The sequence below is a fragment of the Lolium perenne genome, chromosome 7, assembly GCF_019359855.2.
Source record: "Lolium perenne isolate Kyuss_39 chromosome 7, Kyuss_2.0, whole genome shotgun sequence".
NCBI lineage: Eukaryota > Viridiplantae > Streptophyta > Magnoliopsida > Poales > Poaceae > Lolium > Lolium perenne.
In genome coordinates, this window is record NC_067250.2 from 144,413,439 (window position 1) to 144,436,632 (window position 23,194).

Below are 23,194 nucleotides of genomic sequence, written 5' to 3' on the forward strand. Positions count from 1 at the left end.
AGCGCGGTCGTTGGGCGTGACGGCCATGTGAATCATGTTGATAGAGGTGGCGTTGAGTTGGTCATCCACCACTTCTCTTCTTGTCAAGTTCTTTGGGTCTCGTGGTGAGTAGCCCTCCTCGATGATGCGCCAAAGCTTGGTAGATGCGCTGCGCACATGAGAACGCATTAAGAATTGCCAATTTTCAAAGCTATTTGATTCAAGTAACGGTGGTGAACCATGCGACAAGATATGTGGCATAGGTATTGGAACGTTTATGGTGTAATCACTTGGTGGTGGCACCGCATGATTACCGCCTAGGCGTTCCGCAACCAGTGTCTCATCCTTCCCCTTTGTTGAAGTGTCGGTTTCCCCAAGCCCTTCCTTTTGTGGATCTTTTGTCGATTGCGCGACAAAATCAACAAGAGGAAATTGGTTAACTTTTGGTGGGGGATCCTCGACACTTGCCTTAAGATCTATGATAGGGGTTGGTTTTTGAGGAACCAACTCCAACTCCATCATCATTGTCTTCATTTGGTTAGCGATAGATGACTCAAATTTCTTGAGGTTATCCAACGTAGCCGTTGTGCTATCGATGGGTGATGATGGAGCGAGTGGCACAAGGGAAGGTGACCCATTCACAACCGTTTCTTGTTCGGCCATTTCTTAGGCGGTAAAGCCCGAGCAAGAAAACCTTGCTCTGATACCACTTGAATGGATCGTAGCGAACAAGAGGGGGGTGAATGGACGCTACATCAAGTTTTAGTCTTTTTCAATTTTAGCGGTGCGGAAGGTAAAGGTGAATCCTTAAATGGTGTTGGTGTTCCTACAGTGATCCTAGGACAAGTGCAACAAGCAAAGGAACAAGCAAGATAGTAAGAGTAAGGAGCGGGACAACCGGATGGCGCGGAGACGAGGCGAGGTTTTTTCCCGCAGTTTCTCTCACAAAAGAGAGTACATCTGCGTTGAGGAGGTGCTAGCCTCACACAAGAGGCTAGGCGGCCACACCACGAAGGAAGGCCTCACCTTCTTCCTCGAGAGAGCTCCACAAAGGGGCTCCCCCTTCTCCACTATGACACCGGTCGAGGCGGTGATTCCTTCACAAGGTTGGGGCGAGCTCCACACCACACGGAGGCTCCCAACAGCCTATGGAGCTAGCACAACACCAAGCTAGCCTCCATAGGTGCACTTTCTCCAAGATCCCACCATAGGAACCCTAACACCAAGATCCACTAAGGAGTAGCAAGTATTGGTGAAATCTCTCTTGGTAGAACTATAGATCGGGGTCTCCTCCACCACTTCTCAAAATTTGGGCAAGAATGGTTGGATGGTTGGGGAGATCCTCAAGGTTTAAGCTTAGCAACAATGGAGGAGAGAGAGAGGAGAGATAAAAACAAGCTGGGGAAGAAGGGGTCTTTATATAGGTCCCTTCAAATCCAACCGTTAGGTGCAGCTTTTGCCTAAGCGATACTACCGCTCTGAGTTCGAATCCCCACAGATCTGGTCCACGTGGACACAGAGCGGTACTACCGCTCGCGGTACCGCTCGAGGTACCGCAATAGGGTCCAAACCTTACTGGACTCAAAGCGGTACCACGGCGGTACCGAAGTGGTACTGCCGTAACTAGATACGGTACTGTGAGCGGTACCATGGCGGTACTACCGCTTGCAAGCGGTACTACCGCTCAAGGTACCGCAGAGGCACCGTAACTCGTACTGTGGGTCGAATTCAGCGCAGAACTTCAGAGCGGTACCGTGGGCGGTACCAGTAGGGGTAGCGGTACTACCGCTAATGGTACCGGTAGTACCGGCCTGACAAAAACTGTATTTCTCCCCTTTTTCTCTCCAACCATGTGAAAGATCGAGATGTCGCCTAGAGGGGGGGGGGGTGAATAGGCAATTACAAACTCTTGCGGATTTGTCTTGTATGAATGCGGAATTAAACTATCGTTTAGTTTACAAGCACAAACCCTAAATATGCTAAGCTCAACTAAGTGTAACAATAGCAACTAGAGCTAAGCAAGATAGGCACAAGATATATGTAGCACAAGTGATAGCAAGATATATGTACTTCAAGCACGATGGCTATCACAAGGAAAGAGAGCTCGGGTATAGAAATAACCGAGGCACGCGGAGACGAGGATGTATTCCCGTGTTCCCTTGCTTTGCAACAAGGTACGTCACGTTTGGAGGAGTGGAGGTCCCACGAAGGATTCCCCGCGCCACGAAGGCTCACCCTATTCTCCGAACCACACCCACGAAGGATAATGGCCCTTTCCTTATGGTTAGCTTTTCCTCCGCTCCGGAGATGGCAAGCTCCACAACCACTTCACAAGCTCCACGAAGGAGAAGCCCGGGCCTCTTCACAATCTTCTTGAAGAGATCACCGGAGCACCAATCACCAAGCCAACTAGGAGGTCACCCTCCAAGAGTAACAAGCTCACGGTCTCTCACTCGAACAAATCGTGGTGGAGAGCTCAACACTATGCAATGATGCAAAGCAAGAACACCGGAGGTGTTCAAGTCCTTCACACTCAAATCCCACCAAAGCAACGAATGCTAGGATGAGATTGGAGAGGAAGAACAAGGGGAAAGTCAACCAAAGACTCCAAGATCTAGATCCCAAGAGATTCCCTCACTTAGAGAAGAAACGGTTTGGTGGAAGTGTAGATCTAGATCTCCTCTCTCAAATCCTCAAATATGAGCAAGAATGGTTGGAGGAATCAAGGGGGAGAGCAAGTTCTTCAAATAGCAACAATGGAGGTGAGAGAATGGGAAGAACTCTTTGCTCAAGGTGGAAGAAGGGCTATTTATAGTCTAGGGAGAAAAATAACCGTTGGGGAAAAAACCAGGTGAAAATAGGCAGAAAAACGGGCCAGAAAAAGTCCCCAGCCGGCGGCCCAGCCGGTTGACCGGAGCTGTGGCCGGCCGGGCCTGGGGTCCGGCCAGCCAGCAGCGGGCGAGGCGCGCCGCGCCGGGCGGCGGAAAGGCCCCGTGCCGCGCGGAGGGAGCGGCCCGGCCGTGTGGCGGCGGCGGCCCAAGCCGCGTGGGTGGAGGCGGCCCAGCAGCGCGCGGCGCGGAGTGCGGCCGCGCGCGGGGCGCGACGGGGGTGCGAGCCGGGTGGGCCGCCGGACCGGGAAGCGGCCTGGTCAAGTTCCGGTTGGACCGGAGGGCAAGCCGGGCTGCCGGCTGGTGGGCCGGTGGCCGCCCGGTCGACCGGGTGGGCCGGCATGCGGTCCGGCAGGCCGGGCGACAACCGGCCGCCTCCCCCCTTTTTCTTTTCTTTTCTTTTCCTTTTTCTCTTTTACCTTTTCTTTAATAACTATTGCTCCCGAACTCCGATTCGCATGAAACCAATTTTGTTGGAAAGATAACGACGAATAGAACCCCAACAAAAACTGGAAATCTGGAGACTCCTCTCAGAACATTTTAGATGATTTTAGAGAGGGAGTCTCCCACCGTCAAGAACCGGTGAAGACGTCCAAACTCGAAAACGCAATAGAAGATGCATGCGGATTCCGTTTTCGATGAACTTGGACTTGTTGTAAAGCTAGCAACAAGCTCAAGAACCTCACATAGATAAACACCAAGAAGCAATAAGGATATGCAAAGTATGCAAAGGATTGAGCTCCCTAAGACGATGTGATCAAGTTACCCAACCGAAAGCCCCTCTTGATAGTGCGGCTATCTATCCTATAATCCGGTCTCCCATCAACCACCTTGAGACCGGTAAAAGGAAAACCTATCAAGGTCATACCTTTGCCTTGTGCATCCTGCTTGATCTTGATGATAACTCTTCAAGCTCTACACAAGCCGGAATGCCTCACTTGATCATTGTTGCTTTGTGAAGACTCACAAATGCTCCCCCATACACTATGATGGGAAAGCTCCATTGATGCACGTCTTCACATGTCCATTATCACCAAATGGACGGCAAGCTTCAAGCATGTGATTCACTCAAGATGCTCATCTTGAACTTGCCCAACTCAACCTTGTATCTCCTCATACTCACATAATATAGAGCATGGCTAATATTGAGTTCCACATAAGAACTCCATCTTCATTTCTTCTTCTTGATCATATCACATATATATCTTCATACCGATGATCTTGATGCCAATACACAAGGTATACCTTTATCTTCATGGCATCCATACTTGAATCCAACACATGGAGAACAAGTAGTACCTATGGAATATTCCTTCATATAAACTCAATGAAAACATTAGTCCATAGGGGTTGTCATTAATTACCAAAACCACACATAGGGGCAATGTACCCTTACACCATGTCACCTTGCGATACACACACAAAACCAGAAAACCTATAAACTACGCTTCAGTCCTCCGATCTTGACGTGTCCAGCGAGGTCACCGTGCAAAGCACACGGTGAGAACCTTCAAGTGTTGTCATCAAACACACAAAACCCGGGGTTTAGACTTTGCTCTTACAGCTATGACTTTTAAGACATCTTCTAAGTTTAAACTGCAACCACACAACCCTGTCATGGATAAAATAATCATCACTAAAACCAGGCCGATTTCTGAATATGGTCGCTAACCCACAGTCGTAAAGTCAACCTAGTCGACTTGCTGGTGTACTATAAATGAACATACAAAATATGTGGCTAGGTAGTTCTTTCAAACAAAAAATTGATGCGTCTATCTATAAATAGAGACATTTAATTACAAAAAATCTGCTCATGGAAATGTATAAGAAATATTGTATAAAATTCAAAGTATGGAACACATCATATATATTTATTTCCAACATCAGTGGTCATTAGTACCAGCCTATAATTCAACAAGTGTTGACCCAATATAGGAAATTTTACAGACATTTACCTCCGGCAAAAGAGTTAGCCCTTTCTGGGAGGTAGTACATATGTTTTACAATGTATACAGATGTATTGCCTGGTCTAATATATCTGCAGAAACTGATCAATAAATTATTTTGTCCAAGCAGATTATTAACTTGTTACTCCTGGTCATTTTGAGTACTTTTAACCGAGCACACACATGAAAACATTGCGAATAAATACACATTAGCACATGCTCAGAGTTCAGAGCTTGTAACATTATCTTGCCTATCCCATTTGACTGTCTATCTAAGTAACAAAATTAGTTGCAGAAAAACTGTACAATTAAGAAACTTAGCTCCGTGAGGGAAATTTTCACCCCAGTTGATGGACATCCAATTATATGTTCTAGGCAACGGTGGGCTTCCTCAGGCCCGGTCAATCGCACAAAGCATTATTACGCAAATGAAAATATATGATCAAGTGGAAGGAATTAAGAACTCAAATTTACTCAGTAGGGGAAATAATTAACTCACCAAGGGCACTAAATACAGTGATGTTCAATGGAGTAGATGCTGATGAAATATATGGTTGAATGGAAGAAGAAATAAGCACTCATATTTATTCCTTGAAGGCCCCAGAAATAGTAAACACAATTTTTTTTTGTTAGAATCAGGACGCAAAGCAATACATAATTTTATGATCATGAAACAAATGAAATTATTGTTTCACTAATCAATATGGTGTTAACACACCACTTCAGATATCCGAGTTCGTTCAATGTCCCTAGGTAATTACTTATTTTAGTGAACTGCTTGATGGTTATTTGTATTTCTTCAGAGGAAGTTTTCACGGTGCATGGGAACATGAAAAACATATGCTACACTAATCACATTTTACGGGTACTTTTGATAAAACAAATTCATAGTAAGAGATTAAGGCTAGATAAAATATGAACAATATGCATCTCACGTGAAGGAAAAGGAGCATAAGATTTAGCTTACTTGTGAGATGCCCTTCAATTGCAGCACTGCAAATTCTGAACTGCTCGATTGGATGTTTTAACTGAATCACTGAAGCACATATATTTTCGCCTTCAGTCTGCTTTCACATTCACTCAATAACTTGTGAGCATGGGATAAAGCCCACTTGCTGATAATCTTTTTCTTATGGCTCTAACAGAATTGTGCTAAGAAGAAAGAGCAAGATAATTAGATAATCCTAAGAAAATCCTATTGGTACAAGTGTGACGATGAAGATAATCCTTACGCCACACCGAAACTGATGCAGTTGAGCAGCCACTGCTGATCATGGCCTGGCCGGTGCTTAGACCGCTGAAGCCACCGCCACATGTGGTAGGCCTTTCAAATACAAATAATCCAACCGAAAATAAGTTTACGCCCAAACTTTGACCAAACAACTGACTGAGCACTGAACCAAACAACTGATCAAGCACTGATACTCGTACTCCTGTATATATTGATCAAATATAACAATTCATCAAGAACTGATTAAAATAATTGATATACCCTGATTGTCAGAGCATATTGCAGAGAATCGATAAATATGTATCCTTCATTTTTGACACTGTCCTCACTGAAAAATGGCATCCGAAATTTGACAGCATATTCTTAAAAATCCACAGTATGCACAATGTTATGCATCAGAGAAAGCTACAGCAGAGGACGGTGTGATTGAGTGTATGGGTGCCGTATGAAGGTATGTTTGGGAGCATTGTAAAATTCTCCCTGTTAATAAAATACTCTTGTATGTTAAAGCACCAATAAAACGACTATAGACAACAGTTTTACCTTACATTTCTAAATTGCTGTTTGGATACAAAGCAATTCCCTGCCCTTGTACAGTTTATAATGAATATAGAAACAAAGATAGGAGGAGAGGGACTTTAGTATTCTACATAAGTATATAATCCGGTGTTTCTGCACTGATCTGAACATACGAAAATTCAGAAAACAATAATACTAAATGCACACATGGTACATAAACTGCTAAGAATATCAGAGAACGTCTGCTATTAAATCGAAGAGGACGTACACATGGTCTGCAACTGATTCACACATCTGATGCAGAAATCATCCCTAGCTGGAGAACATGAGGAGTATCGAGGTGGAGAAGAGGATGGGATCGGGGAAGTGCCGAGGGTAAGCCGGCAGCACCTTCCCTGCGTATTTGGCTGGATTAGCCTTCCTCCTGTACGGTGGTTGTTCAGCAGAGGCTGACGGCATCCTCAAGTGATTAGTCAGCGGCCGCGGGGAAGTCACAAGTCAGGCAGGGGCGGAGCCGGGATTTAGACATAGGGGGGGCGAAGCTGATGCTGTAAGTATAGTAGTATGAATATTTTCAAGTGTTAAAAAATAGCATAACATCACATGTTTCGCTTGTTTGCCATCCTTTGTTTATATATAAGCAAACCGGCATATTTTTTATCAATAAAAGATAATTTCCGTACGTTTGAATATAGTTTTTTTCGTGAATTGTTTAAATATGGTTCTATTACACGGGATTTTACCTAAACTTGACACCAAACCAGATTCAAGCTCGATACAATTGGCAAAAAGCCACGAAAAAATATTATGCTGTAGCATTTCTATTTTTCTCTGATTTTAATCAGCAAATTGTACCTAAATTGAGGCAAAAGGGACTTGGATTAGACTAGCGATAAGTAATTTCGTGTACCTTGGACAAATAATCTGGCAGTGAGTCCACTCGGCATATATACGGCAATCTGGCAACGACGATCAGCGGCGGCCGGCATGCTGGCTGCCTTCATAAGCCGGCGGCGGCTTGCCAGAGCGAACAGCCGACGGCGGCTTGCCAGAGCGAACAGCCGACGGCGGCAGGCGCTCCTAGCGATCTGGCAACCAGACGGGCGAGGCGAAGCAGGCGGCCGGGGTTACTTCCACGATCAACTGCCTATACATTGATCCATTATTCATGGCCTGGACCCCTGGAACGATAGTTAGCACTTTAGGTCGTGGCCGATCAATTTGCTAATCAATATAATGGGCTAACGGGCTGTGCCTTTGTGCATTATGGATGATTAACAGGAGCTGTATTTAGGGGGGGCCGGCGGTTGGGGGGGGGGGGGGGGGGTCTAGCCCCTGCTCGCCCCTGTCTCCGCCGCTGAAGTCAGGAACTGCGGGTAGAGTGTCTCACCTTCTCGTATCCCCTCAACTCCTTCTGTCGTAGCCGCCCGAGGCCGATAATTTATTTTGCGTCGTGCGAGCATAGGAGGCGGCGGCTTGCGGCTAGGGTTTGGGGCCTGGGGACGTGTGGGCGTGGAAAACTGGCAATGGTGTGGGAGCGATGGAAATCTGGGAAGTAAATATGACAATAGTGGAGATGCGATGGCGGCGATCACGCGCGTGCGGGCGGTGGTCGATAGGAGCGTGATTTTCACGGGGATGAGGGGAGAACAAATGAATATGAATCGTTCGACTGATGCATATGAACGGTGGAGATTTGATTTTCCAACAGCACTTCGTGCCTTTATAAGTAGTACAGATACAGATACATATACAGATAATCGGATGTCAGATGGCTGATGGTTTGTATTTTTAGTTTTTTACAGCCGGGTGTAGCCTAGTGTTTGCCTTTTTCTCTTAGGCATACAACTTTCTTAAATCACTCCTCATCAGAAAAAAAAAACCGTTAAGATGCAATGAAATGGGCTTGTTGTGTAATGGGCCAGGCCCCGAAGCCTCCATCTCGAATCCAACAAAAGGAAACCCCATGCCCAGGGCAGAAAACCCTTTCTCGTCTCCGGCTCTCCTCCTCACCTTGGCGGCTGCTCTTCCGCCGCCTCTCCTCTAACTCCGCCGCCTCCCACCTCTGCATAGCCAGGTAACCCGACGACTCAGCAAACTCTCCCTTCGATTCACTCCGTTCCCCTCCGCCGTCGAAGATTTCCTTGCTTCGGCTGCGATTTTCATTCTCTCGGAACGGTGCTTCGTAGGTTTCTTCAACGACAGAGAGGCAGACATGGGGTTGAGGGACAAGAAGAGGAACCAGAGGCGCGTGCTATCGCGGCGCTCCGCTGGTCCCAAGACCGGCGAGGGGAAGGACTTCCTGGTGCGTGCTTTCCCTTCGAACCAAATCGAAACCAACAAGGAGAAAAACCAATCCTTTTGGGTCTCTGTCGCTGATGTTTTGCTTTGATTGGTGCAGCCGCTGGAAGGGAAGGAGAAGAGGATCAAGGAGAAGCTGCCCGAGGAGCCGGAGAACACGGCCACGGTCCTCTATATCGGCCACATCCCCCACGGCTTCTACGAGGACCAGATGCAAGGTCTGTCTTTGTCGGTACAGCTTCGAGAAGTATAGGCGACGCTAGGGGTGTGCTCCTATTAACAATCCTTTCGGCGTGGTTGTTTTTGCAGGTTTCTTTCAGCAGTTTGGGGCTGTCAAGAGGGTCAGGATCTCCCGGAACCGAAAGGTATCCTATACCGCAGTGCATACATGGTGTCTGGTGTTATGCGTGGATTTTATGTAAGCCTCTAACCTGCTGTTTGTTTGTGTATTTAGACAGGAAAGTCTAAGCATTATGGATACATCGAGTTTGAGAACCCTGAGGTAAGCGCCTGCGTTGGCATAATATTGGGGGCACACTGTACGTTTCTTGTCTGCTCACAAATTTGGGCATGTTCTTGGTGTATCAGGTGGCGAAGATTGTAGCCGATGAGATGAATAACTACCTGCTGTATGAGCACACCCTGCAAATTGCTCTTGTCCCACCGGAGAAAGTTCATGCCAAATTGTAATAACCGCAACCATGCTGCCTATTCAGTTGAAGTACTTGCTTATGTTCGTTTCCGCTTTTTTGATATCGTTTCTGCACATTACTTGCTACTAAAATTAGGTGAATATGATTTCTGCTCATGCAAATGGTCTAGAGTTCATGTTTCTCTGATGTGAATTACTGCTTATACTGATACAATTTCCCCACCATCAACAGACACTCCTTTAAATATTACCCAGGCTACTTGTTTCCACTGCATAGCACATCCTGGTATTATGCTAGTTCATTAATGCAAATCAAAATGAATCAACGATGCAAGCACATTAGTCTAATGCAGACTGGCGTCATTAATTTCTAATTGCATTATGCAAAACGTAAGTCCTGTCAGAAATATGCATGAAAATGTATAGTAAGTGGTATATGAGTGATTTGTGAGAATTGACCATGCTGATAAGGATCGATAATGATGAAGATGTTGTCTTAATAATATGAATATGCTTTATGCAATGTATGTATGTCTCTGCATTGATAGCTTTAACTATACTGTTAATGTAATCTCGTAGGAGCTTGCAAGGCTCCTGTATCAGACGTCATTTGTGTATAGAGATTTATACATGCTCTTTTTCTGTACCTCACAAGGTCTTAAGTACTAGAGTTTTTTTTTTCCTGTACCTTTGTACCAATATAGCTGTGCATAGTCACTGTTTATTGTCTTTCGATAAAAATGAGCACATGATTCTCATGATCTACAATGTGTACATGTTGTATCGATTTAAGATGGAAAGGCGTGCGGAAGGGATTTGTACCAATTGACCGGGTAGCAATTGAACGCAAGAAGTTTAGCAAGGTAAATCCATTTCCTAACTACAATTGTAAGAGGGAAGTGTGTGCTATAGACTAATCGGCTGTTCTGTTACCAGGATAAAACAGTAGAGGAGCACAAGAGGATGCTTGAAGGAATTGTAAAACGGGATGAGAAGCGTCGCAAAAGAATCAAGGCTGCCGGTATTGATTACGAGTGCCCAGCCCTGGTAAGTAACACTTGATGCAGTTCACTTTTTTTATGATTTTGTTTTGCTTAATCAGATGTGAAATAGTTCTCCACTACAGAGTTCTATTTGACATGGACTTCTCTCTTTGTTTTAGGAAAATCTCATGTCAAATTTATGGAATGTAATTATTTATTGACATACGTTTTGTGAGATATAAAAAGAGATTAGCCTAGAAATTCCCAATTTTCCTGCCTCACCCAGTGCTGTGGGAACTGCAGCCTCCACATCTCTCTTCCTTGCCTCTTCTTCGGATCCATCTTCTCTAGAGCCCCCCTGTCTTCGCAGCCTGCTTACATCCTTACTTGATCCAAAGATCTGGCCTCCCTGGACTTGAGCCGCCCTGAGTTCGCCAGTGCTGAAGGGGGCTACTGTCATTGGTAGTGGCGTGGAGCTCCGTCATGTGGGTTGGTCACCACATTGCTGGCCATATCCATCGCAAGATGCTGATAAAGAGGCGATTTCGCATGATGAATTGATAAGAACCGTGTGATGAGCTCCTCAAGACAGGTAGAGAAAATCATGATACTTTTGCAAGGTCCTTCTGTTCCAAGCAACCAGGCTTACTAATCTTGGCAACCAAGCATCACATTGTCACGCCCAAGTCTAGTTCTTCTAAATACCTGATCCCAGTGTAGCGACTAAGTGAAGTCACTGATAACAGTGATGGATGCACCTGCACGCTGGTGACCTTGATGAGCTGTTCCTCCATGTGGGATAAATAGCGCTCAACGAGAAAACTCGCCTTTGCTTCTACAGTTTGCTCCGTGGAACTCCAGTTTTGTTTGTTGTCAAAATCCTTGTTTGGATTTGAGCAGAAAGAAAAAGAAGAGACTGATGAGATAGAGGCTGAATATCCTTACATTTGCCCCCCATATGGCAGTGACAATATAGTGATTAGATGAGGAAGAAATCCGTTTTACAAAAAGTACCATCATATTGGCTGTAGTGTGTTTCAGCAAATTGCCATATCATTTATTAGGCCTGGACAAATTGCAACTTCTTTTTATGTTGTGGAGCAAAAGACAATTGTAGTATCCTAGAGCCGTTTTGCTGTGTTCTGTTGTGTAGTCAGATAATTCACAGTTCTCTTCGTTTATTCTCGCGTAGTTATTTTACATGTGTGCAGCGTGGAGATAGATTATAAAGGATAAACAGTTCATAATGCTGCACTTTAGCTCTTTACTTTCTAGCTGGCTCAGTTTAGCTTAACAACGTTATTTTCTGATCCTATGCTATGTGAGATCATGTCAAAATATGTGCTTGGTTGCTAATAGTGTTTTCTACCTTGTACAGGTCGGCTTTCAGCCTTCAGCTAAGAAGATCAAGTTTGATGAGGATTAGCTATATGCCTATATGGAGGGCACAAACATGGCTGGTCGGTTTTAGTGAGGACGAGATGGTGATTTCGTACTTGGGTTTTGTATCTTGTCTCTTTAGTCCATGTTGTGTTAGTTAAATGTGACTGGTTTATGTAGCGAGGAAGCTTATGAAGCTTGGTTGGAAAAAAGAACTTTCTTGCTTTGCTCCACCATGATATATGTATTTACATCTATACCTCTCAATGCAGGCTTCCTGAATGTTTGACAGAGTAGCTTTGCAGAGATTTTGCTGGAAAACTATCAATTTATCTATCAGTAAAACAAGTGAATAAAAATCGGAATAGCAAGTTATCTGAGAATTAAATCTCAGGTGCTCATGTAGGCCCTGTTAGATCCATAATTGAGATTTGTGCTGGGATATCTAGTTGGTAGTGAACTAGTGATTGATAGATTTTAGCAGCCCACTTACGTTGGAACTCAAGCCGAGATTTGGTTTCAATAAGGTTTTGTGTGGATTTTGTTTCGGAAAAGGCTAATCAGTAATCATTGAACATATAGCCGTGCTCACTGGGTGAATTCTGAGCGGAGTAAACTAAAATTTGCTCTTGACAGGAGCTTGGTTTGACAAAAGAGAAGCTTGGAGCCGGGCATGCCAGCGTATTGCCAATTTGTCAAGGCCGCAACATGATTTGGTCTCGTTCCACTATTAGCCAATCCCCCTATTGCCATTGCGCTTGCTCATCTTTTGGCACATCTAAACCGTGATTATAATCCATGTTCAGTTCAGCAAAATTTACCCTCTCGCCGTCTTTTTCTGAGACGTGCTTCTCAGCCATTTTTTTTGAACAGGGATAGGGTCCGAAGACCCTAGATGCTGCTATCATTTCCAAAGCGGCGAGTACATGTTTCAGAAAAGCCCCTACAGAACAGGTGAATTCTGGATAAGGAATTTTTACAGAAAAGACCCTAGAAAGATTATGGAAAAAGCAATCAGGTCCTTCCAACTGAGCACCGCTTCTGATGGATGTCGCCGTCGACATGCTCCGCCACAAAACTGACACCGGCGCCGGGGACGAACCACTTGGTCCAGCGTCATGGCTGGAGAAGCTTGTCTTCCCCTCAGACTGCTTGGTCTCTGGGATGAAGAGGTTGAGGAGGGTCGCATTCGACCATAGATTGCGGAGGCAGGGCGGCGGAAGCCGCCGGCATCGGTCCTCCGTTGAAGAGCTCCTGAGACAAGAGCACAGAGGCTCTCAGGTGCAGCACCAATATCCCATCTCCACCGCCGATTACCTGACGAGCTGCATCGGCCTCCCAACTCTTCCTCGCCGCCACAACCGGCCAAGAGAAGAGAGACATCAGCAGCATCAGGGAGAGGGCGATGAAGACGACGCTTATTGAGGGGATTCGCCACCAGGACGCCATTTATCCCCTTCCACCTTGGAAGCAGGAGCATGGTGTCCATGAGCGCCCATCCCGGGCCGCGCGAAAGCACCAGGAGGGAGAAGCATCCCCGCCCACCTCCAGATCCCGCCGGCACGGAGCTGCCCTTCTCACCCCCCTCGCCTCCACGGCCGGCCAGGAGAAGAAGAAGCAGCACCAAACAGCAGCAGATCGAGAGGCAGCAACAACAGGCCTTATTTGCGGAGATCCTCGAAGGAGTCAGCACCACCGCCCACTCCGGCCGCCGGAGCAGAAAAGCAGTGGAACCACACCTCGAGCTGCTCGAGATCTGGCCAGAAGAACCCGAAGCCCTACTCCAAACTACCGGCATATAGCCGAGAACTAGAAGACTAAGCCTAATATCTACTCCGGCACCCCTCCCTCGCCATCTCCGGCCGGCAAAGCCGCCGGAGAAGGCTCGGGAGCGGCCCGGTCTCTCTGGGAGCTGTCAAGGAAGGGGAGAGGAGAGAGAGAGAGGAAGGGGGAGGTCTAACTCACCTTCTTCTCAGCCATTTTCAATTGCATCGAACCCAAATCTGTTCCCAGTTCAGTTTTTTTTTAAATGTTCACAACAAGTGTTTTCTCCCCCACAAAGGAGGCCAGATGACGGGCTACTCAGCTGACCGCCTGGAGATGCTGAGCCTTCACTTCCGAGCAGTCACTGCTTCCGAAGATGCCAGCAGCCGCCATGGATGTCACTCCCGCAGCCGCAGGTTACTTGTTGGTTTCGTACTTAATTTTGTCTATGAATTATAAATCGTCTAGGAATATGAAAGTTAAGTTTCAATTGTTTGGTGAAACTAAACGTCTCTATCAGATGCGCGACATCTAATTGTAGCCCATAATTTTCGTAAATTTCTCTATTGTCGATTTGGTTTTGGGCTCTAACTAAAAGCAGGATGAAGTTGCTGTTCTTGCCAGACTACTACGTATATTTGGTACTCCAATATCAATTGCATCGAACCCAAATTTAGTTCAGTTTTTTTAAAATGTTCAACAAGAGTGGCTCCCCCCCAACTGCACGAAGGAGTGGTAGACGACAGGCTATGCAGCTGACCGCCGGGGGATGCCAGGCCTTCACTTCCGAGCAGTCACTCTGCTTCCGACGATGCCGCCAGCCACCATGGCTGTCACTGATGCAGGTTACTTTGTGTCTTTGTGCTTAATTTTGTCTATGAATTATAAATCAGCTAGGAATATGAAAGTTAAGTTTCAATTGTCTGGTGAAATTAAACCAGTGTGTATCAACTGTATCACATACTTTTCGTATATTTTTCTGTTGTCGATTTGTTTTTGGGTTCTAAAAGCAGGATGAAGTTGCTGTTCTTGCCAGACGACTACGTATATATATCACTGGCTTCCCGGAAGCTTCTTTGTTCCGCGGCTTTACCTGAACCAAAATATCCATCCTTTCCTAGCCATGATTCCTAGGTGTGATGAGTAATCTTAGCTGGAGTGCTATAGTTAACTAATTAATTAGAAGCCAAGAACAAGAAGCATTCGCAAGACAAAAACCCCAAGAACAAGAAACATCATTAACCTCTAAATGCTGAATTGTTTTGCTTCCAAGTTCCAACCATAGTTTGCTTTTAATATAGTAATAGCCTAGCCTTTTGTATCAAAACCTTTTCTGATCAACTAAAGTGTGTCTAAACCTAAGTAATATACTGCTTATGCGAGTAAACATCCACAATTGATCGAGAGAACTATAAATTGCACCGATGCTAACAACATGGTAAGGGTTTGAATAGCAACTTGAAACATGTCCACATGTTTTGTTTTCCAAATGAAAGAACAACAAAGGACAACAAAGTATCATAAAAAAAATTGGTTGGTGAAAAGAAGCCTGGTACTCCAATACCAACATCATCAATTATTTAGCTGCAAAAATCTACACAACACGAATTCTACAGAGACAATATTTGTCCAATCAACTTATCAATGGCTAGCAGAGAAGACCCGCCACTCTCTAAACAAGACTCTACCTTCTTCTTTAGCTCGTGTGCTCTTTCCCTTGCAACCACTCCCTTGGCGTCTTTCATAAGCTTCCGAACTGCCTCCTCGATTTTGTTTCTCTTCAGCTCACCCTCCAGCTCAAACCCTACACCCCATGCTGCCTCCACATATCTCGTGTTCATCATTTGGTCCGCGAACTGAGGCCTGCAGATCATGGGGATACCCTCGCTGATGCTCTCCAGTGTCGAGTTCCAGCCATTGTGCGTCCAAAACCCACCCACTGCAGGGTGGGCCAACACCTCCTGCTGCGGGGCCCATGGGATCACCTTGCCCCTTCCCTCCACGGCGAGAGCAAACCCCTCCGGCAGATCTGATCCGTGTGATCCTCGCACGAGGTCCCGTCGAACAACCCATAGAAAGGGCTGGCCACTGTTGGCCAATCCCCAAGCGACCTCCAGGAGCTCCGCGGCGTCCATGGACGTCAGGCTTCCAAAGCTCACGTACAGCACGGATCCTGTGGGTTGCGTGTCCAACCACTCGATGCAACTACGGTCCTCTCGCAGTAAGCTGCTCCCGGTGCTCCGGGTGGAGAGCTTGTGCAGTGGACCGACCGCGAGCACGACGGCGACGTCTAGCTCCCTTCGGATCCTCTCAAGCTCCGCGGTTTCGAGAGCGTCGAACGTGTTGATGACGAGGGCTTTTGAGTTCATCACTGCTTCAGTCGCTCTGGCCAGAACTTTGCGCATCATTTCATGGTTGCTGCTGCTCGAGATGAACAGGTCCCTGACACGCAGGGGTGGCAGCTCCTTCACCGGCGTGTAGAGCTGCGATTCTGAAACACACAGATTCAACGGCTGCATCTAACCGCTAGAAATGTATCTTTCTTTGTTTCTAATGAGCTACGAGACTGATTAATTAGCAAAATTGCAAGATATGCAAACACGGATCAGAATTTAGTGCCGATCTCATTCTATTTAGTGAAATGTTTTTTCTTACTGACCTTTGGGAGGCAGATAACCGTTTTGGTGGAGCATCGGATAGGCGAGGAAGCAGCTGAAGCAGGCGGCGCTGGCGGAGCGCAGCACCATGGTCGGGAGCCCGAGTGCCGTGGCGGCCTTCTGCACTGCCAGGAGGTTGGCGTCGATGAACAGGCACGCGGCCGTACGCTTTCCCGTTTCCCCGAGCACCGATGCGAGGGCGTCGCGGACGGGCCCCGGCTCCTCCATGGCGGCGTTCATGGCGAGGATGATGGAGATGACGCTCCCCGAGGCGGCGACGTCCGCAGGGATGCCGTCGGGCACGGCGACGAACGTGAACTCAGGGTGGAGGGCGGGGTCCAGCGCGTTGAATCGGGTGTGGAGGACGGTGACGGCAAGGCCCCGGGAGTGCAGCGCGTCGGCGAGCTGCAGCATCGGGTTGATGTGGCCCTGGAACGGCAGCGGGAACACAAGCACCCGGCGCCCGAGTGGCCGTCTCCGGCCGTCGCCATTGGATGATTCTTGGGCACTAGCCATTCCTCTCTGCTTGTGTCTCTCGGCTCGTGGTGCAGTTCGATCCCGATCTTAGCAAGCGGGAATATCGATGGCTAATTGGCTAGAATCAGTACTTTAACTGGTGACGTCTTGCTTGCCGGCCATCCGGCCAGGCACGTTTTGACGTAATCATTGGAGTTTTCAATTAAGAATAGGCACAGTGGAAGTATTAGGCTACCACTAGTATCGTAGATATCATCTAAAAAAAAGTATCTTAGATATACTAGTTTAACCAATCCAAAGTACCTTGAAACCAATGGCGATATCCAATAGAAAAAACAGGACCGGTCCGTTTTCGGTGTCGTTGTTAATTACAATGTTAAAATATATAAACTAATTTAAAACAAATTTTATAGAAATTCAATTCAACACATGGGAGCATATGCTCAGAAAGAACTTTTAAAATGTTAAAAAAGTTTGAACAAAATTTTCCACGCTTACATATCGACATTATATGTGCACACATCAAATTTTACGAAAAAATGATATTTTTTGTAACTTGCGAAAAAAGACAGAATTCCGTCACGTGTAAAACCTTTTTTACACCAAAATCCATCCTTTTTACACATGACATTAAGAATGTCGGTTTTCTATGGAATTAATTTGTGAGCCTGTAGAATTTCGAGATGCATGGATTAAATTTTTTGTCCGACTTTTTCAACATTTTGAAAGAGTATTTAAAACAAAATTTACAAATTGGGAGCATCTCCCACGTGCGAAAACACCATTCCCCAAATTTTAGATCTACAATATAGTATTTCAGAACAGAGAAAATATTATGCATTCTAGCTCCATAAAAATGCTGATGTGGCGGTTAATTAAAGGGTTGAGAGATGATTTAGAGTAACATATGTGGATACCGTATCATAACGCACAGTACGATAAAAGTTGATGTCAAATACTCCCTATGTCCAGGTTTACAAACCATGAACATCTCTAGATGGCCAAATTGACCAACATAATAAAAAATATATAACATAGATAAATATCATGAGAAACTTGAACATCTAAACTTTCCATATTATATGCTTTGTAATATATGCTATATATTACGTTGGTCAAATTTACGCTCTAGGGATACGCGTAAGGCTGGACACGAGCCAGCTCGGGCTGGGCTCAGTCCGAGCCTGAGTTTAGCTCGCTCTAAAGTGGCTCGGCTCGGGCTGGCTCGTTTGTCTCACGAGCCGAAAAAAGAGGCTCGGCTCGAGCTCGCCTCTAGCTCGAGTTGGCTCACGAGCCAAGCATCAGGAACAGCTGACAGAGAATAGCTAGTCAGTACAGAGAGTTGTTTTGCAATTTCTGAAACTTTTAGACATCAAATTAAGCGATGATGTTGATGGCATGGACAAGGAAGATTTGTCACGTCCGGCCACGCGTCCTACATCGGCGATGTGGGCAGCGAGCTGGCGAGGCGCTGCTCGTTTTCTTCACCGCCGGCGCCGGATCTTCATACAAAGAGGACAGGGGTTTCTCCATCTTCGAGTCCATGACGTCGTGGACGGCAGGGCACGGCCACAACGAGATTCTGTGGCAGAGAGGCCGCGCTGGACGGTGGGCCGCGAGGTAGACGGCTAGCCAGCGGTGGTAACATCAGAGGCGGCGGCGCGGGGGGGCTTCGTGCATTGCGTGGGAGAACGAAGAGATAAAATACTGAGCATGCTAGCGTGACCTACCGCCTTGCTCCCTTTCTTCATGGGCTAGAAATCAGCCCACTCTCTACTTTGACCTTCTCTGATTTGTAAAAAAAAAATACAACGAGCTTTCGGGCTGGCCCGATCCGAGCCTGGCGAGCCAAAAGCCCGCGACGTTCCGGAAAAATGGGCTCGGCTCGGTCCGCCTCTTCCGCGGGTCGAGCTCAACTCGGGCCGAGCCACAAAAAGCTCGGGCCGAGCCAAAAACTCGGCCCGTTTGTCCAGCCTTAGATACGCGTAGGGCCTACAAACCGGAATCGAGGTAGTAGAACTTATACACAATTTTATAATAAAATTCTAAAAATTAATAAATATAATAAGAGTATGATATTACTCTCCATGATACATTGCATGATAGAGAAAATAGCATACACAAGTATGTATACATGATACTACTATATGATGGTAACTAATATGGCTAGCCTTATGCATTTGATACATTTAAAATTATTGTGTTACAGAAAATGATAGAAAAGATCATAGTAATATCATAGTTACTCCTAACCAGAGAGTGAAAAATAGAGTATCATAACACACTAGAAAAAATACTTATAAATAGATCTTGCACATAATTTTGCCTTAAAATTATATAAACTAATAAATATGAACATAAATAGCGCATGTGAGTAGGTAGCCGTGGATCTAGGCAACGACGATCATGGTTTTCTCACTATAAAAAATAAGAAAAGTACGAATTTCCATGGCCCACAACAAACATGCGCTGGCAAATTTTTTTTGTCGCGGTGATATTAGAGAAGAGAGGATAATAAATGAGAGATCTTATGATTTCTAGAAAATTCTCTAGCCTTATACTAGTCCCTAACAGAGGGAGTAACATATACAACTATGCGCAACGTTAACTACACATTTTAATAACATGTCATATACTTGGGACTTCCTCTATCACTCGTTAGGTTGACGAGACGTGATCTACAACCGTAGGTCGACAAAGTGGCAGCGCATGTGCCTACATGGAAAGATTCAATGTTTGGGAGGAGTGGAATATTGATACTTGTGGACTCAACTTTGATCGTGACCCCCATTTACCATCTGCTATGCCACCAGCTGTACTCAAACAAGCTCCTAAGTGGCTTGTTCTGGTCGACAGCAATAGAGGCAAGGAAATGACAATGTATTCTAGCCAGGGACATGATCTGTTCGCTGAAATTTTTTGGTGGGCTGGGGGTGGAGAATTTGAGGCTGCTGGATATGGTGTTCAGAATGAGATGTCGTTGGCTCGAGATGGAGGAGAAAGATAGACCCTGGAAGGGACTGCAGTTTGCCATTCATGAAGTTGATGAGGATCTATTCAGAGCTACAACAAAGTGCGAGATGAGCAACGGCAAGCGATTGAAATTTTAGGTCGACCAGTGGATCGATGCATGGCCATTGTGTTAGGCAGATTGCGCCTAACCTGATCAAGCACTTGAAGCCCGGATAGCTTGAAAGTTAGTGTGGCATCCGTGATGGGCAACAACAACTGGGTTCGCATGATCAAGGGTACATCGTTAGGCTGGTGCCAATGGGGGCGGGAGGGGAGGCGATAGCGCCCGGCGCGGGGCGGAGGCGGGCGGGACGAGAGCGAGGGGCGACGGCGGGGGCGCCTGGCGGTATCGCCCGCTCCCGCCCGCGTTGGGGGCGAGAGCGAGGCGAGAGGCGGGGCGGCGCGCTGGCAGAGGGGGGCGAGAGGCGGGGCGAGAGGGAAGGGCTGAGGTGGCGCGTTCTGATTGGTCGTTGGGGTAGCCGTTGCTGGTTCAAAAAATCCGAAAAAACCCCAAAAATTCATCCCCACCCGCTATAAATACCCCCATATGGTTTCACTCATTCCACACCTCAATTCATCTCCTCCACTCTCCATTTCCACTCCTCTCAACGCTATGTCTTCGTCTAGCAGCAGTTCGAGCGAGGGAATGGAGGGTGATATGATCGAGCAGTTCCAGGAGGAGTATGAGGAGGAGATGCTCAACGAGGAGGTGGTGCCAAGACGTCGACGCCGCCGAGAGTTCATCAGGCGTGATCGTCTGGGTGCCCACGATCGGCTCTTCGAGGACTACTTCGCCGACGACTGCAACTATCCTCCGAGCTACTTTCGGCGAAGGTATCGGATGAGGCGCTCCCTTTTTCTGCGCATTGTGGATAGATTGGGTGAATACTCTCCCAAAGAGTTGATGCTCTCAACCGTGTTGGTTTTTCTCCCCTACAAAAGTGTACTGCGGCTTTGCGTCTGTTAGCTTATGGAGCCGCTGCAGATACGATAGATGAGTGGCTTAAGTTAGCTAGACAAACTTCATCAGATTGTCTAGATAGATTCTGTGAATGCATCACTGAGTGTTACGGGGAGACGTTTTGCCGTCGCCCAAATGTGGAGGATACTCAGCGTCTGTTAGCGAAAGCCGAGGAGCGTGGCTTTCCGGGCATGTTAGGGAGCATCGATTGCATGCATTGGCAGTGGAGGAACTGCCCAGTGGCTCATGCTGGTCAATTCACAAGGGGAGACATCAAACACCCTACCATAATCTTAGAAGCCGTGGCGTCGTATGATCGTTGGATCTGGCATGCCTTTTTTGGAGTGGCCGGGTCCAACAACGACATCAATGTACTCAACCAGTCGCCGTTGTTCACTGATGTGCTTAGGGGAGAAGCACCCGTAGTGAACTTCACGGTGAATGGACACGAGTACCACTATGGTTACTACCTTGCCGACGGCATCTACCCCTCCTGGCCGGTGTTCATGAAAGGTGTTACTCTTCCACAAAGTGAAAAGCATCGAGTGTTCACTTCTGCTCAATCAGCGCATCGCAAAGATGTCGAGTGTGCCTTTGGAGTGTTGAAGGCTAGATTCAACATTCTAGCAGTTTCGGGACGCTCCTACTCGAGGCGTACTCTTGGATTGATCATGCGTGCATGTGTCATTCTGCACAACATGATCATCGACGATGAGCGTGGTACAAATTTGGACAACATCTATGAGACAGTTGCTTCAAATGTCGGCCCTGCAATACACCAGCATGCACCACCAAGCCTAGCAGCCAGGATTCAGATGGACACCGAAATGAGGGAGTCACCGATGTATACACAGCTCCAGCATGATTTGATTGAGCATGTGTGGGCTCATTCCTAGATTATGTAATTTTTTCAAATTTTTATGTAATCTTTTCAAATTTTTATGTAATTTTTTTATGATGTAATCGGTAACAATTTTAGTTCAATAAAATAATTTTCTTGCATTATTTATATTGTTGTAATGTGAAAAAGAAATGCTGATGTTGAAGAGAGAGAAAAGCTGACGTGGAGGAGAGAAGTAAAGCTGGCACTATAGCCTGTGCATTGGCACCGTGGGGTGAGAGTGTGGTGAGAGTGGGGTGAGAATGAGGGAAAAAGCTGACGTGGCGGGTGAGAGTGTTGTGGTGTATTGGCACCAGCCAGTACATACAATTGCCGAGTATCTGGAACTATGAGAGAGAATGCACGAAATGATTGCTACAGATGGTGTACCCGACTTCGTTAGTTGGAGGCTCACGGCTTGTTCGGCGTACTCCGCTAAGACTGTGTATGACATGTCCTTCATCGGGGGGACAAAGATGTTGGGAGCGAAGGAACTGCGGGCGGCCAGTGAACCCCTAAAGCACACACTTCACATGTGGCTAGTGCTCAAAGATAGGCTATGGACATCGGACAGATTGGCGAGGCACGACCTACAACACCCGACTCTATGTGTGATGTGCTGCCATGAGGAGGAGACGGTCGAGCACCTCACGCTGCAGTGCTCATTCTCGAGAGAGATCTGGTACCATCTGCTGCTACCATTAAGGATGTACAGACACACGCCAAATATGGATGCCTTGCCTAAGTAATTGTGGCCGAACCTATCTAGTGCAACACCCAACCAACACATGAAAGAGATGAACACCCTGGTGATTTTTGTGGCGAGAAAGATTTGTCTCGAGTGAAATTTCAGTCTTTGACAAGGCTGCAGTACTGCTGGCTGAGCTTAGACAGATCAAGGTCAAGTTTCAGTTTTGAAAGGATGCTAAGCTATGTGGAAGCGGATATTAGAGAGGAATAACTTTTTTTTTTAAACAGGGATAGGGTCCGAAGACCCTAGAAGATGCTGGTATTACCAAAGCGGTGGGTACATTTTGCAGAAAAGCCCCTACAGATCAGGGGATTGGTGGATAAGGACAGAGCTTTACAAAAACGATCTCAGAAAGAAATTGAGAAAAGCAATCAAGTCATCTGAGCTTGGCACCGCATCTGGAAGCCGCCGGCGAGTTCCTCCGCCACAGAACGGACACCGGAGCCGGGGACGAACCACTTGGTCCGGCGTCGTGGCGGAAGCTATAGATCTTCCCCTCGGACTTCTTGGTCTCTGGGAAGTAGAGCTTGAGGAGGGTCGCCCTTCGACCATGAGATGCAGAGGCAGGGCGGTGTTGGCCGCCGGCATCAGTCCTCCGCTGATGAACTCCTTGGACGAGAGCACAGAGGCTCTCCGGCGTTGCAGAAGGATCTTCCCTGCTCGCTCCAGATCCTGTCAGGTCTAGATAGATCTCAAGACGAACTGCTCTGTCCGCCCCCATGGTGGCAAGAACAGCATCAGAGCCATCCATATCTTGCAGCTCTGGAGCAGCGTCGAGCTTATTCTTCATGGAGGGTGAGGGGTTGCTGCTGC

At 46.7% G+C, this 23,194-nt stretch overlaps 2 protein-coding genes across 2 annotated transcripts; one reads left to right on the plus strand and one right to left on the minus strand.

Annotated features, from left to right (window-relative positions):
* The first annotated feature begins 8,496 nt into the window (after positions 1 to 8,496).
* Positions 8,497 to 12,175, plus strand: LOC127318590 (uncharacterized). Its single transcript, XM_051349074.2, has 9 exons — positions 8,497 to 8,640; positions 8,753 to 8,868; positions 8,965 to 9,082; positions 9,174 to 9,229; positions 9,319 to 9,366; positions 9,453 to 9,550; positions 10,310 to 10,379; positions 10,453 to 10,563; positions 11,878 to 12,175. Exons 2-9 carry the CDS (start codon positions 8,779 to 8,781, stop codon positions 11,923 to 11,925), a joined length of 639 nt encoding a protein of 212 aa, XP_051205034.1. The 5' UTR covers positions 8,497 to 8,640; positions 8,753 to 8,778; the 3' UTR covers positions 11,926 to 12,175.
* Positions 12,176 to 15,181: 3,006 nt separating this feature from the next.
* On the minus strand, positions 15,182 to 16,839 carry LOC127318625 (DIMBOA UDP-glucosyltransferase BX9-like). The gene is made up of 2 exons (XM_051349113.2): positions 16,303 to 16,839; positions 15,182 to 16,134 (listed from the first exon to the last, which is right to left on the minus strand). The coding sequence occupies exons 1-2, from the start codon at positions 16,814 to 16,816 to the stop codon at positions 15,254 to 15,256; spliced, it is 1,395 nt and encodes a 464-aa protein (XP_051205073.1). The 5' UTR covers positions 16,817 to 16,839; the 3' UTR covers positions 15,182 to 15,253.
* Positions 16,840 to 23,194: the final 6,355 nt, after the last annotated feature.

Excerpts from the sequence above, each read along its gene's own strand:
- LOC127318590 (XM_051349074.2), top strand. The coding sequence starts at position 8,779 with ATGGGGTTGAGGGACAAGAAGAGGAACCAGAGGCGCGTGCTATCGCGG. Across the intron at positions 8,869-8,964 it reads GCGAGGGGAAGGACTTCCTG|CCGCTGGAAGGGAAGGAGAA; the intron begins GTGCGTGCTTTC and ends TGATTGGTGCAG. Across the intron at positions 9,367-9,452 it reads TCGAGTTTGAGAACCCTGAG|GTGGCGAAGATTGTAGCCGA; the intron begins GTAAGCGCCTGC and ends TTGGTGTATCAG.
- LOC127318625 (XM_051349113.2), bottom strand. The coding sequence starts at position 16,816 with ATGGCTAGTGCCCAAGAATCATCCAATGGCGACGGCCGGAGACGGCCA. Across the intron at positions 16,135-16,302 it reads CGGTTATCTGCCTCCCAAAG|AATCGCAGCTCTACACGCCG; the intron begins GTCAGTAAGAAA and ends TGTGTGTTTCAG.